Source organism: Pelophylax lessonae, assembly GCF_965119305.1.
Source record: "Pelophylax lessonae genome assembly, chromosome: 1".
Classification (NCBI taxonomy): domain Eukaryota; kingdom Metazoa; phylum Chordata; class Amphibia; order Anura; family Ranidae; genus Pelophylax; species Pelophylax lessonae.
The window spans coordinates 758,230,329-758,248,947 of record NC_138768.1 but is presented as its reverse complement, the minus strand read 5'-3'; the positions used below and the strand labels follow the sequence as shown (position 1 = coordinate 758,248,947).

The 18,619-nt window shown below is 44.8% G+C and overlaps 1 protein-coding gene across 7 annotated transcripts in view; it reads left to right on the top strand.

The window, feature by feature from the left end:
- TBC1D1 (TBC1 domain family member 1) overlaps positions 1–18,619 on the top strand; it is a 379,700-nt gene that overhangs the window by 214,223 nt on the left and 146,858 nt on the right. For all 7 annotated transcript variants that reach the window (XM_082248068.1, XM_082248069.1, XM_082248071.1 and 4 more), the window contains 2 exons: positions 6,315–6,425; positions 7,795–7,920. In XM_082248068.1, the coding sequence (XP_082104194.1) occupies positions 6,315–6,425; positions 7,795–7,920 (237 nt within the window). The remainder of the gene's footprint in view (positions 1–6,314; positions 6,426–7,794; positions 7,921–18,619) is intronic.

Below are 18,619 nucleotides of genomic sequence, written 5' to 3'. Positions count from 1 at the left end.
ATGAGATAGTTTGGAAAGCGGATAATTGTTTGAGATATCAGTTCAGTGTAAAGAAAAGGATGTGGGAATTCTGGCAAGATTTAGGTATTTAGGTATTTTTCTGTAATTGCAGAAAATGTGCCTAGTCTGAAAATAAGCAGTCCCCACATCTATGGTATAGTACTTTGCAGTATATCTCTTTTTATAGAAAAAAGTATTAAATGCACATATTTTTGCAGATAAAAAATATGCATTTATTATTAATTTTTATCTTTAGGAGCCTGGAAAGCATTGCACCAACGATCAGTAGATCACAGGTGCAATGTGGACGCCTGAAGACATGATCTTTCAGCCCATACCTCTGTACAGGCTTTCTGTTTGTAAGCCTGAGGGCATGTCAGTGGACTTAGAGAGTGATCATCAGCACCCCCGCAGCCCATTTAAACTGCAAGTCCGTCTGCTGCAGTGGACGATGATACGTGTAGTATGTTCGTTCACAAGAAACTGTGAATGAATGATGTTACTGTGTGGGCAGAGTCCTTGCACTCTTTTCAAAAAGTGACAATGGGGGCCTGGAGAACCCTCCCGCCATAAGAGATAAAGGGTGAGTGGGGAAGAGGCTGCAGGAGCTGGAACATGTTACATGTTCCACCCTAAATACCACCCGTATTTAGGAACATGTAATGTATTCTGATGGTGAACTTTAAGAACTACAGGCAAAAAGTTTTTTTAAATTTTGGATAGAGCAATGGAGGGTTATAACCTCTGTCAAAACTTTTTTTCATCATCTGTGTTCCATTTCGGAGATTTCCCTTCACTTCCTGTCGCATAGCCAAACAGGAAGTGAGAGAAAATCCCTGTAATTTAAGGGAATCTATTGGGGACCCCCAGGCCATCAGAACTAGTGTACCAATTGGAAGATTGCCCTTCTATTACTTTCCTGGGTGCAATCCAAATTTTGGGTTTTTTGTTACTTTCACTTTAAATGACAATGATAAGCAGTTCTAATTCCTCTCCACTCTATCCAAAACTAAAAAGAAAAAAATGTTCCTTTTGGTTATACTTTAGGTAAAAAGTTCCCTGCCCCCTCCTAACTCCTAAGCAAACTAACCTGTGTAAGAAAAATGTATATACGTACGGATTTTCCGTCTGCTTCAGTCTGGTCATGTGATTTGCTTCCTTGGTCAGGTGCAGGGGAGAGGAGGGACCACCAACAATCACTGCACTATGGGAGCCAATAGATGATGTCATCGCTCCTGGGCACTTTCACCCCCCCCCCCCCCAAAGCTTTATTGAACAGACTACAGCCCCTCCCTCTTCCACATTTAAATTACATTTTTCTAAGTGCTTTTGAATTTTTTTGTGCTGCAGTGCAGCACTTCCTCCCTTCTTGCCTAGGTGAAAATGGTGTTGTGTTCAATTGCTTATATGTGCAAATGTGCTGAACAGCTCTCCGCAGCTTTTGGGACCAGGCGGAGTCTTTCGGCACATCTGCACATGCATGGGTTTTGCATATGCATGCGTAAAGGTGCACTTAGTTATGAGGCTCCAGAGTAGCTGCTTGTGTGCACATACAAAGGGAAACTCGTGTACAGATTGGCTACAGGTCTGGGAGGTCCTCAAGGCTTGGTAGAGCCCTTTGGCACATCTGGGCACGCATTGGACCTTCAAATACGGTGGTGCCAGAGATGGGGTGGGGCTGGCATTACAGGGACTGAAGTTCCTATTTAAGTTTTTCATAAATTGAATATATGACCTCCCAGAATTCACTGCTATCATTGCAGAGATTTTATGTCCCACTGAGAATGGTTTTACCAGACACGAAATTCGGAAAAAGCTAGAACAGGCAGTAATAAGTCTGACAGAGGTTCTAGCTTTCCACTAGTGTAATTGAAAAGAAAAGGTTTTAGGCTGGAGATAATGTGCCCAGTATCACAGTACAAAGATCAGGCAGACTCTTCCCTGTAATAGACATATGTCTATGGAACCCTGCTGTCCATCCCACTTGGACTTGTGAACTCTAGGAGTGAGATAGTGCTGTAACCATTCAGATGAAAGCCACGTCTGTGTGAAGTTGATACTTATGAACGAACGCAGTGTCCAGTTTCTGTGGGCCATAAATCTGTTTTACCAGCTCCCGCCCTTCCTTTTTTGAAAAATCTGAATATTTTAGTAGGTAAGTAAAAGCTTCTAAAGGCATCTGCTGATCTTCATTCCATTGTGTAGTCATTTGTTTAACCCTGGAGTCCATTTGTACTCTTCTTTTTTTTCTTGTTCTAATGATTGCTCTCTGGTCCTCCAATATAGAATGTTTTTGATTGATAACAGTCAGTGAGCAAAACTTTCAAATAGAGGATTTGGAGTACAGGAGCAGAAAATAAATGATTGTTATTGCCCTTGCCTTTATTTTAGGTAAGGAGTGGGTATTTGTGCAGGCCATAAATTACTTGATTTTCCTTCCTTCCATCATGGGTGTGAGGAGCAAAAATCACTCAATTCTCCCATCAACACATTCAGTATGCCTCCCAATAGCCAGCAGGGGGCGCAGAGGAGCCTTCCCGACCAGCAGAATAAATGGTTACTGCTAGCATCTATAGCCGCTGGCAGTAACCGCTTGCAGAAAAAATCCGACAGGCTGATTTGTACCAAAGTTGTTAGATAAATAGGCTTGGGTACAATCAGCCTTATACCTATACATGAATCAAAATTCAGCCGCTCCCTCCTGAACCATCCGATTTTCGATCCATGTATGTTTGGCCTAAAGTTATACTAAAGCCTTGTGTGTTTTTTTTTTTTTCTTTCTTTTAAATCACAAACATGTTATACATCTCTTGTCCGTGCAGTGTTTTGCACAGAGCAGCCCGGATCTTCCCCTTCTCGCGCTCCTCGCCGGCGCTCCTGGCTCCTCCCTCCTGCCGGATACCCCAACAAGAAGCAGTTTGCTCTGGGGGCCCCCAAGCAGGCGCGCTCCTGACCTGTGGCTGTGTGTTCATTCACACGTGGAGCTGTGGTTCGGACCCGCTCCGTCTCCTGATTGGCTCACTGGCTGTGATTGAGGAGTGCGAGTCCCCGAAGAAACAAGGCTCTTGTGGAGTCTTCTACATGAAGATAAAAAAAAAAAAAACCTTGTGCCTTTAAAACCACGTTAAGGCTTGCCATACATGCATAGCTTTCTCGTGTCTAGTCTGCAGGCTGAACAAGAGAATCAAAAAGATTCTTCAATCCATGCTAAACCGTGTGGATGGCGGAATCTCCTCTGCAGGATATTGTATTCAAGCAGCAGCACCCATGGCTGTATGAATACCCAAACATTGACTGCATCTGATAGGATCAGATAGATGCAGTCACTGTTCGTCAACAATCTCCCAGCTCCTTTCAATTTATGTTTCCTGAGGCAGGTAGTGCTGACAGGGCCACCTACAGCTTGAATTTCAGTTACCCAAGCAGCAGTGGCGTCTGGTTTTCGGTAATTCGGGGGGGGGGGGGGGGGGGCAAACCAATGCGCTGAGCTGCTTTCCTTCTCCTCCAGCTGTGTCTCTTCTGCCTCTTCCTGGCCACTGGCCAGTAAGATTGCTTCTCCTTTTGGCCAATCAGGAAAGGGGTCTCACAACCCTCTTCCTGATTGGCTGGTAGGAGAGCCAGTGTGACAATACCTCTGGCTCTAATCATGTGCTTCAAAATTAAATCCCCTATTGGAGCCCATGCATCTGGCGCCCTGCATGTAGATTAGGGGGGTAGATTGGGGTAGGGGAGGCAGCGTCCCCAATGGACGGACGGCCCCTGCCGAGCAGGTATCTGATGAAATGTGAGTAGTCACTACTCACATTTCGTAGTGTATGGGCAGTTTAGGAGGCTGATTTCTTATTTCAGAAGTGCTCTGTTCAAAGCAGGTGTTTTCAAGGTTCAATTCAGGTTTATACAGTATTTACGGCAAAAATAAGAAACACTTGGTAAATACAGCATGAACTTGTCTAAAATGTAATGAATATATATTCAATTACTAGCTGGTTGTTAAGGATCTGACACTCACTGGGTGACTTTGCCCTCTTATGACCTCATTGGCCAAACATGGTAAGTGACGTCAAGGGCGTGTCAGCCAAGTGTCAGAGCAGTCAAGGCTTTTTTTTTCCTGTGCAGGTTGGCAGTCGTCGTTCATCCTGACTGACAATTGATGTGCTTCAGGCACATTTTTTCAATACAAAAAAAATAAAAATTAAGGAATTGTCGAACGTTCCTCTGTGCTTATTTCTAGGTAATATACTTTTTTTTTTTGGCGAATGAGTGAGTTCTTTACATCCAGTCATTTAGCCATTACTTATTGGTCCTTGTCAGTCACTCAGATCTTATGCTTGCCAATTTTTTCTATTTTAAACACATCAACTTCAGGGACAACATGTTCACTTACTGCCTATATATATCCCACCCACCTTTTTAGATGCATTTGTAACAAGATAATCAATGTTATTCATTTTAACTGTTAGTAGTTATAATGTTATGTCAGATCGGTGTATGTTACATCTATCCTAGCATACGTCAGAATACAATAGTTTGCACTTTATGGTTCCCTGAAAACAGTAGGTTGGTTTTTGCTGAGCTTCAGAGATCTTGTTACTATTCCTGTAATTGTAGTAGTTTAGCTGATAAGATATATTGGGTTGCTCTAGCACAGTAGTGTGCAGTGTATCCGTCAGAACCTGAAACTTGTCCTAGAATGTGAATATGTACTCTTTAAGGTGCTTTTGGACAAGGCTCCCTAACCCGACTGTGTATGAAATTCTCATGTCATGTCACACCACCATTCTCCTGGGTTCTTACTTTTGCTTTGCTGCCATCTTGTGGACTATTGTAATATAGCATCTCCTTATAGTGCTTCAGTTTTGATTTTTTCACAATTTTATTGAAGCATGTTTTGTGTGTCTTTTTTTTTTTTTTCTTTTTGCAATGAGATTGACCAATGCTTTACAGGACCAAATCAGCTGACTATAGCAATTACTTTGCTAGCTACAAATCACTGTCATTAGCAGTTTTTAGAAATAATAACTGTTACAAAATTGCCATTCTGCCATGGCCCTTAGGCCCCTTTCACACTGTAGAGTCCATCGGCGGACTCCGTTTATCTCAGCAGGGGATGAATTCGCCGATCCCCCGCTGAGCAGGCGGATGGCAGCTCTGTCTCCACGCTGTGTGCAGAGACAGAGCTGGCAGTCAGGTCCCCGCTGTTCTCTATGGGGGAATCGGATGAGAACGGACTGTTTGTCCGTTCTCATCCGATCCGCTGGAAGGATGGAAAATAGGGTCTCTATCCGTCCAGATTTGACGGATTGGATGTCAGCAGACATGTTTCCGCTGACATCCGATGCCCCATAGAGATGCATGGGGCATCTGTTCAGATCCACCAAAAAAACGGACAGGCGGATCTGAACGGTCCGCCTGTGTGAAAGGGGCCTTATGCTAGCAATACGCCTGTGCCTTGGGAGGTCTCTGACTGTACTGTGTGATGGCCATGAAATATGCATCTATGCACAAGATAATGCATGGAAGCAGAATGGAGGTCTAATCACACTACATCCTATGATGATGCAGTTTGCCATTTGGCCTCCCCAAGCCACAGGGTGTACTGTTGCTTGTTTCTATTTGTAAGCATTTGAATGCATTGAACACTATTTAATCTAAAACCTGCCATTAGCTTTGTCAGCCAGGTAGGCTTATTGTATGTGCTTTCTGAACCCCCCCCTTTTTTTTTTTCATTTACTAGTCATCTGACTTTAGGACCAAGCCTGCCAATTGCCGTTCTCCTGTCCTTTGGGCCTTCACTTACTGGACACTAAGGGGATTTTTTTTTGGACGGGGGATGGTAGTTGGTAAGGATTAGCCTTGAAGTCAGGAAGTACATACATATTCGCCAGCACACCATGGATCTTGCAAAAGCAGTCCAAAAGCTTTATTGCAAAAAGGATCACATCCGAAACAGTGCAACATTTTGGAGCCACGCAGGACCCCTTCATCAGGCATGCAAGATCCATGGTGTGCTGGCGAATTTGTATGTACTTGTGATAGATCCAGTGTCCAGCTGGTGATCGCTTCAGCACCCAATATATATGTGCCTATATCCAGGAAGGTGTGCGATGGGAATATGAACTTTATTGAAGTCAGGAAGGTCGGGTCTGAGGAACAGAAAGAAAATCCAGGATCACAGTGGCACTCATAAGAATGTGGCAGCAGTGACAATGTCTGCTGTCATGCAGATTTTACTTAAACCAGCTGATGTATGAGTATATATTCTGTTTTGAGTGTTTTGTTTTTCTTAAATGAAGTTTAAATATCTTTTGATTTAGAAAATTCGCCCCAGATCAGAGCAGAGGGAGAATGAGCTGATTATTTCTCGGCTGCGGTGTCTGTATGAGGAAAAACAGCGAGATCATGTTCACATTGTAGAGTCAAAGCTGGTAATGTAACTTACACTGGGATATACAGTTGTTTACTCATTTGGGTCAGTGATGGGTAGTGTTTGTTTTAGTCTTTATAGTACAAAATGGAGTTTTATATTTATTTACAACTGTAGTAATGGCGTCAATTGTCAAGGCTCTTGGTTGAGGGGGATGTGTGACCATCCTTGAAGTAAGATGTCATTGCAGGAATAATCCAGCTACAGAAGTATAAACATTCCACATGCCATTCTAACCTGTAGACTAAAAGAAGACCCTGTAGGCACATCTGTGCATGTGATGGTTTCCTTGTACATATGCGCACACAAATTTGCAAAGATGGGAGTGTGGAACTAACAAAACTTCCCCATCTTTGTGCAGGAAATACCCTGCGTGTGCACAAATGTGACACAGGGCTCTACCAGAGTTTGATGGTTGGCAGGGACTTTTTTGCATATCTGCGCACATGCCATAATGGCAGTGCAGGGGTAGGGGGAAGAGCCGTAAAGAGCAGGGGCTGAAGTTCAGTTTTTACGAATCTGTTGTTGCCATAGACACATGTTCTTAAAGTGGCAATAGTTAGAACTACCTGAATTTGTCTAACATATTTATAATGTTATACCACACAATCACCATGCTATGTAACCACAAAAGTCTGCACCTCTACTTAATATAAAACAATCCAGTGATAAATACAATCGTTTTTTCGAAGCCTCCCTAAATATATAAATAGAAAGTCTATAGAATAAAACATTCAAGAGTCTGAACAGTGCAGCCCAGATCCGCCTCTTCTCGGGTCCCTGTTTGGCTCTCCTGGCCCCTCCCTGTCTTTGAATGCCCCCCACAGAAAGCAGCTTGCTATAGGGGCACCCAAACCAAGGCAAAGCCCCATGTCTCCATTCAGCCATGGAGCTGTGGTTTGGCCCTGCCCCATCTCTCCTTATTGGCTAACTGACTTTGATTGACAGCAGCTGGAGTCAATGGCACCACTGCTGTGTCTTAGCCAATGAGGAGGGTGAGTTCTGGACAGCTAAGACAGTCGTAGACATCGCTGGATAGAGAGGGGCTCAGGAAAGTATTAGGGGGCTGAGGGGAGGCTGCTGCACACAGAAGGTTTTTTATCTTCATGCAGAGAATGCATGAAGATAAAAAAAACCTTCTGACTTTACAACCCCTTTAAGCAACCTACTGCCAGAAAGTGTTATTAGGTTTTTATTGAATTTCTCCAATGGGTTTAGGGATGTCTGGCTGTTGTGAGGAAATCATATTTGCCTTTTCATATAGAAATTCTGATTTTGATTTTTACTAGGCTACAGAGAAAACAAATGTTTTGGAAATGCCATTTGCAGTCTGTCGAATGGTCTTTGATTGCTTTTTTCTGTGATTGCAGAACTCCCAGAATGCAGCCAACCCCCTGAGTGAGCTGCAGAGCAGTGCGTCACGCTTCAAACTGGATCTGCTGAAGAGCAAAGCAAAGAGATCACTGACCGAATCACTAGAAAGTATTCTATCAAGGGTAAATATTCAGTTTGCTTCTTTCACCCTTCTATACCATTGACAGGATCACTAAAAATGTTTTGTTAATATCCAGTCCTAATAAGTCATTGTTTTCTTTTATGCTATTTCCACACAGCACTGTTCAGCATTTACTCCATGGCCCTCTGACCATCAGTGAATCAATGCTGAGCAATTCTGGAAGGGGTAGCTGTGAAATCATGAATATACCACAACCAATGTAGTAAGGGAATATTTAGTTAAGTTTATTTTAGTATTAACCAACTTCCCAATTCCAGCCTTTACTGACTTGCTTGTAAAATTCCCCCATTTGGCCACTGAATCTAGCTGCAGCCAAACGTATTGTTTGTGTTCACTACGGACGTTAAAATGCAAGCAATTGAGAGAAGTGACAGCTATAAGTTAGTGGACAAGTAAGTGTAGAAAGCTAGGATGAGGTTCATAGTACACTAATCTGTAGCAGCCAATTATATTGTAGTCCAGATAAAGAAAAGTATTATTTTGCTGCACTTTGTGCCTCCACCATTGCTCTTTCTTCAAATAAACCTAAAAGTGTTGATCATGTAGACCAGACCGTTAATGGGTTTGTGTTGGCATATTATAAAGCATTGTCTGGAGAATGTTAATTAAAAATTACATAACAAAGGATAAACTTCTGTCCTTTGGGAAATACTTTGTGGAGCAGTCATGATGTAGAAAGGCAGCAGAAAGCCACTGTGATCTATGAAGTAATTGGAGCCATGCCAAGACCCATTTGTGAGATTCTTTGGTTCCTGATTATTCAGAATTTCTTTTGCAGTACACAGTAAAAGCATTCAATTCGGTATTAAAAGCCAGTAAATACATTGGAAATCGTATATCCTTATGTTCACTACTTGCAGTATACAGTTTGTGTGTGTGTATGTGTATGTGTATATATATATATATATATATATATATATATATATATATATATATATATATATATACATACACACACACACACACACACACACACACACACACACACACACACTAACTCGCCGGCCACTTTATTAGGTATACCTTGTTAGTACTGGGTTGAGCCCCCTTATGCCTTCAGAACTGCCTTAATTTCCTAATGGCATAGATACAACAAGGTGTTGGAAAAACATTCCTCAGAGATTTTGGTCCATTTTGACATGATAGCATCACGCTGTTGCTGCAGATTTGTCAACTGATGATGCGAATCTCCCATTCCACCACATCCCAAGGTAGTCTACCTGATTGGGATCTGGTGACTGTGGAGACCATTGGAGTACAGTGAACTCATTGTCATGTTCAAGAAACCAGTTTGAGATGATTTGAGCTTTGTGAAATGGTTCATTATCCTGCTGGAAGGAGCCATCAGAAAATGGGTACACTGTAGTCATAAAGGGATGGACATGGTCAGCAACAATTCTCTGTACCAATTGAGCATTGCTTAAATGCCATGGCCTAAGGGGCCCAAAGTGTGCCAAGAAAATATCCCCCACACCATTACACCACCACCAGCCTGAACCGTTGATCCAAGGCAGGATGGATCCATGCTTTCATGTTGTTTATGCAAAATTCTGACCGTGCCATCTGAATGTCTCATCTGAAATCGAGACTCATCAGACCAGGCAGCATTTTTCCAATTTGCTATTGTCCAATTTTAGTGAGCCTGTGCGAATTGTAGCCTCAGTTTCCTGTACTTAGCTTACAGGATTAGCATCAGGTGTGGACTTTTGCTGCTGTAGCCCGTTTGCTTCAAGGTTTGATATGTGCTTTCAGAGATGGTATTCTGCCTACCTTGGTTGTAAAAATTGTTTTTCTCTTACGTCCTCTGACAGTCGCCGCCGATCCATATAAGCCTTCACTATTGGGTAATGGCGCCCTGTGCAGTAGTAAGCTAGGCAGATAGAAATGTTAATACAAAACTTTTCTATACTTACACACCTCTAGGGAGCCGTGCCCAGCCATTATCCCTGATCCAGTCACAACTGGTCCTCCGTTTTATGCTGCCTAGCTTAGGAGTAGGCTAGCTTTTCTAGACGGGACCTAGTGTCTCGGTTTTTCTTTCAGTTTTTTTCTGACAATATGTATTTTTCTTTTGAAAATAGGTAGGTTTTTATTTCTCTCACTGTCACTAGTTAGTCAGGGACTTTTTCCTGGAGGACTACAAGTGACTGCAGAGCTGGGCCAACTGTAGTACTCGCAGACAAACTCTAGCCTGTCCTTTCCTCCAAATCAATTTCCTAAAAAAATACCTCCAATTTCTTAAACCACACTCCAGGAATCCATATTTGAGAATTATGTAAGATATAGAACAATTGAGGCAGCCAAATAATTTTAATTAGGCTGCAACGACCCACTACTGATAGGGGGAGATGGCTCCACGTCCGGCACTTTAAATGATTTCATGAAGGGCTCTAAATTTTTCAATACATAGAGCTTAGGGTTTACTGTTATATTTATTCCCAGGTATCTAAAACTCTCCATTACTTGCAGATGTCTAGCACTTTCCGGTAGCTCTCGATCCAATCCATCCACCTGGAGAAGAACAGATTTCTCCCAGTTGATGGAAAGGCAAGAGAACGAACCAAATCTTTTCACAATATCCATCACTGTGATCAATGACTGGTTCACGTCCTCTAAAAAAGACAACATCTGCATATAGAGAAATTTTTTTCCTCCTCCTTCCCTCTTCTAAAACCTCTTATACCTTCCGATGTTCTAATGGCTATGGCCAAAGGTTCCATCGCCATAGCAAAAAGCAGGGGCGATAATGGACACCCCTGCCTTGTCCCCCGGAACAATGGGAATTATTCAGAGGATCTTATATTCATTTTCACTTTCGCCCTTGGGCCAGCATACAACAATTTATAAAATGGGGCCGACGTTTAATGTCGACAGAGCAATCCACAAATAGTTCCACTCGATGCTATCAAATGCTTTGACAGCATCAAGGGACAATATTGCTCTTGATCTCAACTCTTCTGATGGAATTTGTAAATTTAAAAATCTCCTAATATTTAACAATGTTGATCTGCCAGAAATAAGTCCACATTAATCGGGTTGATTTATAGTATGAATTATTTTACCTAATCTAATAGCTAATACTTTCGCCAATAATTTAACATCTGTGCCAAGTAAAGAAACATGGTCTGTATGATGCAGGTTCAGTTAGATCTTTCCCTTCTTTTGGTAATATTAGAATTGTAGCCCCTGTCATTGATACCGGTAGTTCTCCCTTTTCCAATGCTTCATTTAACACCTGTAGCAGCTCTGGCAACATTATCTCTCCATATTCCCTATAAATCTCTTTTGGCAATCCCATCTGGCCCTGGTGCTTCATGGCTAGCTGATTCCCTTACTGCCTCTTGTAGTTCAATAGTAATAGGCTTTTCCAATGATGCCCTATCTTCCTCTGAGAGATGCGGGATGGGTAAACCCTGTATAAAATCTCTAATTTCCCTTTCTATGGCAAAAAAGGGGGACAGTTCTTCCTTCCCAAACACTTCCAGAAGCCATTTTTCCAAAAAGTTTCTCACGTTCCCTTCACTTTTCTCTGGCAGTCCAATTATGCGAATATTGTTCCTCCTCAGTCTGTTTTCCAAATCTTCTAATTTATCACTGTTTCTTGACTGTTCCTTTTTAATAGCTCAATTTCTTGCTTCATAGGTATTATTTCATCCTAAACTCCACTGCCTTCCAGCTCCATAGTACGTTCCTGTACCTTTTGTAAACCATGTCTAAAAAATGACATTTCCTCTTTTATACAGTTCTGCTGATCCAACATTTCTGACAGAGCAGATTTACATCTATTTACTGCCATTAACACCTCACAAGGATGGCTCCTCAGTCTATGAAACCTCAAACAGAAGGGTCAAGTAATCCCCCTGCAAACCGGGTTAGAGGGTGCTGAAGCCATTTTGGAGGGCTTGCTACTCAGACTTGACCCTTTAAGGATTGTAGAAGGTGACAAAGATAGCTTAGATTGTGACCCTTTCACATTATTTTGAGATGGATTATATTGAAAACTGTTCCAATTTGGCCACCGTTTCCTTACTTTTTTTCCTTTACTATTCGTTGGGGCTGCGATCTGGAGGCCTCCTGTAGCACTGATATTTCTCCTTTTTTCCTTGTCATTGCTTTTAACCTTGTATTCCAGATATATACTAAATAAATTGCCCCACTCCAAATTGTTTTAGATACAGATTAAATAAGTAAAATAGCCAACTTCACTTATCTGTGTAGCTTCAAATGTCCAGAAGTCAATCAGTCAGTCAATTGGGAAAAAGCATTCTGCGATCCGATAGAGGGCTAATAGGGGGTTAATGGCGGCCCAAAATAAATTTATGAGGCGTTTAATGCACTCTCCAAGCGAAGTCTCCAAGAAGCCTCAGAGAATCTCTCCAAGTCAGGGGAAGAGCGGCCAAGACAGTCAGAAGCCGGAGGGGCCATGGAGAGCCGAGAGCCGCCAAGGGGAGCTGAAGTATACCAGAGGAAGATGACAGGAGTAAACGGGCAGAGGAGAGACCAATAGGACCACGCTCGTCCCCCACAATGCGGCCCCCCTTCCTCTCATCTATCACTAAGTGATCTCCCCTCCTCCTCTTTAGGCAGCATGGGCATGCACGGGAGTCGTCGAAGGCTGCCTCCCCCACCACCGATGTTAGGTGGTCGGGATGAACTCCAGAGAGAGATCTCTCCCCCCATCCAGGTGAGCTATGTGCACTGCTCACATCAGCGCTGAACCACTCCCCCTAAAACCGGCCTAGTGATATTTAGATTGTGGTCTCTGATTTTCATTTGAATGAAGACATTGTGTTGCCTTCCCTGTGTCCCAGGCCCAAACATCCGAAGTAAATTGCTTTGCATGCCTTGGTTGTGGTCTGGGCGATTAGGGTGTAACTGGCAGCTGCGGAGTCTTTTAGGAAATCCGACTCCCTATTTTTGCTTGTGGATGGGCCTCAGAAAGGGTTGTCCGCTTCCTTCGCGACCGTTTCCAGATGGATCAGACATACAGTGATTCAGGCCTATTCCATCAAGAGTCAGGTTCCTCCTTTCCCTGTCAAGGTGCATTCTACTCGGGCGCTCAGTGCCTCCTTGGCCTTCCGTCATCAGGGAGGCAGGTTTGCAAGGGTGCCACCTGGTCGTTGGTGCACACTTTCACAAAGTTTTATAAAGTGGATGTGTTGGCATCTGCGGATGCTTCCTTTTGGCCTCAAGGGCATTATATTTTTTTTCATTAAATAGGTATTAAATATTGCACATGCATTTTGTCTGCTAAAATAGATTTGAGCAGCAGATAACCCTGCTGTTTTCCCCAGCTGCCTTATTTTTTATTTTTATAAAAGTAAAAATGGGATTTTTGACTTACTGTAAAATCCATTTCTCTGATGTTCATTGACAGACACAGCATCTGATCTTCTTGACCATTGGGTTATACTGCCCCCTACAGGAGTAGGACACTAGGCAGAAAAAGACCTTGACTATGCTTATGGGCAGTCCCAGGAGGTATACTCCCCCTCTCTCCTATAGGTACTTAGTTTTTTTTTTTTTACAGTGTCAGAAATAATACAACTCAATAGAGGGGTGGATGCTGTGTCCGTCAATTTACATCAGAGAAATGGATTTTACGTCCGAATCCCATTTTCTCTTTCGTTCATTGACGGACTCTTCTTGACCATTGGTACTTCCCAAAGTAGTGTCAAACATGAGGGGTGGGAACAGCAAAAAAAAAATCCCAAGACTAAACCATAGCCAACCAGGTAACAGGAACTGAACTAAAACAACTGGAGCCCACCTGAAAAACCTTACACCCCCCCAACGAGGGAACAAGCCCCCTGAACAGCAGCAAAACCTTGCAGCCAAAAGAGGAATCCGCAGATGCCAACACATCCACTTTATTAAATTTTGTGAAAGTGTGCACTAGGGCTGCAACTAATGATTATTTTCATAATTAGTTGACTGATTTTATTTATTAGATTATTCGGATAATAACCTTAAAGTGTGGTGTATAATTTAGTTAATATGTAAAATAAAAAAAGGCAATTTATACTTAAATATCTATATGTAGTGGTAAAAGTAAATAACCAACTCTATTGTTAATATCATCAGACTCCGAAATCAAATTTTTTAGTAAAGAAAAAAAAAAATTAAAGACATTTTCAGACAGAACTGTAATATATTATGTATAACAGACTCCCTTCTCATTGGCCGGTGGCTTGATAAAAGCAATCTGCGCCTGCTGTCACTTATGCCGGCCATACAAAAACAATGTATTTCTTCAAAAAAAGTGTTCATTTTAAGAACGTTCGTTCAATTTTCTAATCGTCGCTTGGGTCAAATCGACATTCATTTTCGATGACCATGGTGGTAAAATACGATCGAGCAGAATAGAAAACTTTTTGGTCAAAGGAATTTTCAGTGTAGGTGGTTTTCATTCAGAAATTACATTAATTTTAAAACTGAATGCTAAAAGCAGGTGAAATTTTCAAATGAGATTCTTTCATTCAGCAAATGTACAAATATTTTTTGTATGAATGCTGTCATCCGAAAATCGATACGGTACGGCCAGCATAAGGCTCACTTTACACCTATGCACTTTGCTTTTGATCTGTTTCTGCAGTGCTTTTTGCTGTGCATTCTTGCACGTGCGATTTTGCTGCGTTATACTTACCTGCTCAGAGCAGCCCTGATTCTCCACTTCTGGGAACACCTGCTGGACAGCAAGAGATGAGTCGCAGCATGCAACTTCTGGAGTTTGTCCAGAGGATGAAACACTCTGGCTAGAGCCAAGTCCAGAGTCAGACCCAGATAGTCCAGTTTCGTGGAAGGAACCAGAGCAGACTAATGAAAATTCAGAAGCCAGCCGAACTCCCTCAGAGTCTGTATAGTGATGTTGACATTGTCAATCAGAGCAGTAGGAGACACTGCTCGCAAGAGAAGGTCGTCCAGGTAGCCCAGCACTGCCATTCCTCGCTGACGTAACAACGCCAGCACTGGAGCCAACACCTGAGGAGCAGTGGTGAGACCAAAGCATAATGCCACAAGCTGATAATGCTCCTCTCCCACGGCAAAGCAGAAGAAACGTTGGTGACCAATACATACTGGAATGTGTATGTCCTTGAGGTCGATGGAGGCAAGGAAATCCCCTTGATGCAAGGATGCCACCACCATGCGAACAGACTCCATTCTGAACTTCTGTACCCGCACAAAGCAATTCAGGGCCTTGAGATCCAGAATTGGATGCACCTTGCCTTCTTTTTCCGGGACCGTGAACAGGTTTGAATAAAACCCCTGAAAACGTTCCGGAGTTGTAACCAGAACAATTACCCCTTGAAGTAACAGGTCTTGCACCGCCCCGAAGAGGGCTTTCAATTGGTCTAGGGACAGACGCACATTGGAAGGAAAGAACCTCTCCCGAGGGTAAGAATGAAACTCGATCTTGTAGCCAGACTGTATCACTTTGTGGACCCACTTGTCTTGCACCAAGGAGGTCCATGGAAACCAGCAAAGACACCCTCCCCCCACCCCACCCAAGGCACGGGTGAGGGCACACCTTCATGCAGAAGGATCCTTATCTGTGGGTCTGGAGAAACCCGCACTTGACTTTCCAGACCGAGTTAGTTTGGATCCCTTGTCAGTCGACCCTGAGGGACAAAAACATTTCCCATGAGCCCAGCAGAAGGGCCCGCATCTACAAGGAGGGTTCTTGCCCTCAGTAGCCTGCGGAAGAAAGGTACTCCAGCCCCCCCCCTGTGAGACCTTTAATGATGTCATCCAGGGTAGCACCAAACAGGCTATCTCCTCAAAAGGAAAGATCAGTCAAGGCCTTGTTAGAAGTTTGGTCCGCAGACCAGCATTTGAGCCAAAAGACACGTCAAAGGACCACTGTAGAAACGTAGAGCTGCGCCTCTAGGGAAGCTGCATCCAAAGATGCATCACAGATAAACTGCAGCACTGGACCAGCTGGTCCGCCAGCTCAGCAAAGGCAGGGGGGAGCTACTCCCCCCTCCAGGTCGCAGCGTAAAAGCTTAGCCCACTCGGTCAGAGTCTGTGACACCAGGGCAATGGTGAGTATTGGCCACCGTGCCGAACCAGCCAGGGTGTACAAATTGTGGGCCACAGCCTCCGCCTTCCTGTCAGCTGGGTCCTTAAAGCAGGAATTCTTCAACCGGAGTCATGGTTGCCTTGTTAAATCTGGAAACTGGAAGGACAGTCCACTTCTTGAGAAGGGATTTCTCATAGGGGTTTCGCCTAGCAACTCACCTAGGGACCCCAAGGGGACACTTTGGTCGTCCCCACTCTTCAGTGACAATTCTGTCAAATAGGAGGGGAAACGGAACTCCTTTGCCGCTATGGATTGCTTGTGAGTGCCAAGGGGAACCTGCGCCTCTGTTGCAGCCGCAGCTGCGTCCTCCAACTTAAAGTCTCAAGTACAGATACAATCAGTGTGTCCACCAGCGCATTTTCGTGCGCAGGTTGCAGAAGCGGAGGAATCCTCCTCACTATCTGAGGATTCAGGGCGTGTGGTCCCAGACTCAGCCGGGTGACCCACATTTGTGGCAGCTGAATCCGATTCAGGATCTGAGGAGACAGATGAGGCAGGTGAAGGGGGGGGGGGGGGAGAGGTGGGGGCACTTCTATGCCAACCTGTTGCCCAAAAAAACACCTCCACCCAGGACACAAGTGACTCCAGGACTGCTGTCATTGCATCGATGGATGGTTGGCACCCAGAGGGCCCTGCAGCCTTAGAGAAGGGATCAGAAGGGGCGATGTGCTCCAAAGACTCCATGAATCACCAGGGGGACCCCACAAAAGGGTGTAGCAGCACCAACTGGTCGCCAGGCACAAAGCACCAAGCGATCCTCAGCAGAGAGGGAGAGGACCCCACCAGACTCGCCGCCCCGCAGAAACCAGGCACCGCAGCCACGAGGAGAATCTGCACTTCACAAGCGGCGAGCAGGAACCGAAAGGATCCGGGAGCCAGCACCGGGGGATGAGGAGGGGCCCCCACTGCCGAAATCGCTGCCCAGAGGGCTCCACTGTCATGGCAGCTGCCAGCCCAAGTTCGCTTGGATCCTCCCGAAGAGGCCTTGTAAGGTTTTCTACCCTTGTCAGTCGACCCTGCGGGACAAAAAAAAACTTCCTGTGAGCAGAGGATGGGCCACATCTATGGCTAGGTTCCTTACCTTTTTACTAGCATACGGAACAAAGGTGCTCTCCTCCCCCACCCCGCGTGAGACTCTTAATGATGTCATCCAGGATAGCTCCAAACAGGCGATCTCCTTGAAAAGGAAGATCAGTTAAGGCTTTTTTTTAGAGGTCTGGTCCACAGATCAACATTTGAGCCACAAAACATGCCTAAGAACCACTGAGGAAATAGACAGCCTAGAAATCGGGGCAGCCGCATCCAAAGAGGCATCACAGATAAACTGCAGCCCCTGGACCAACTGGTCCGCCAGATCCGCAAAGGCGGGGGGGGGGGGGGGGGGGGTCTGCTCACCCTCCAGGTCATGGCGTAAAAGCTTAGCCTACTCAGTCAGAGATTTTGACACCAGGGCAATAGTGAAGACCGGTCTGAGTGCCGAGCCGGCCACAGTAAACATACTGCGAGCCACAGCCCCCGCCTTTCTGTCAGCTGGATCCTTAAAAGCCGGCGATTCTTCTTCTGGAATCTTGGTTGCCTTATTCAACCTGGAAACTGGGGGATCCACCACCAGTGGAACAGTTCACTTCTTAAGGAGGGAATCTGCAAATGGGTTACTCATTGCGAAATGCTTAGGGACCAGAAAGGGGCATTTTGGACTATCCCGCTCTTTTGCAACATATTTGTAAAAATAGGAAGGAAACTAAACATCTACGTCGCTCTAAATGGCTTGTGAGGGCCAAAGGTAACTGGTGCCTCTGCCGGAGCTTCAGCTGCATCCTCCATTTTTTAAAGTCTCGTGCACAGACACAATCAGTGCATCCACCAGTGACTTTTCGTGCGCGGCTACAGGAGTGGAAGAATCCTCTTCAGTATCTAAAAACTTAGGGCGCGTGGCTGCAGACCCCTCAGGGTGGGCCCCATCCACGGCAGCCAAATCAGATTCAGAATTTGAGGAGAAAGGTGAATCAGGGGAAGGCGGAGGGTGCGTTTTACTTTCCTGCCACCCAAAAGCCACCTCCTCCCAGGACACAAAGGACCCCAGAACCGCCGTCAGTGCATCAATGGATGGTTGAACCCAGAGGGCCACGAAGGCTCTGAGAGGGGTCAGGTGGGGAAATGCGCTCCAAAGACTCCATGCGGAATAAGGGTACCCCACAAAAGTGCAAAAAAATACTAAGGGACACCCTAGCCGCGCTGGTAACACCACCCCGTCGCCAACAACAGAGCTCATCCTGATCCTGTCCACCACTGGTCAGCAGAGCGAGGGAGAGGACCCCACAGAATCACCAGGCAGTCACCGGCAGCACCAAGATCAACACTCTCCACATGCAGTGTGCAGGAAAGAAAGAAGCCCAGGAGGGGATCCCTGGGCCCAGGCAAAAAACAGATCAAAAAGGGGGGCCATGACAGGTGCCCCCCACCAGGTACAGCCCCCCCCCAGCCGATCACACGGTCGCCGGCAGCGCACCCCCCCATCCCCAGTACAGTACCCTGCCCCACCCCCAGGAGGTCCCCCAGTTGGGGGGGGGGGGGGTTGATGACCCACAGAACCATCAGA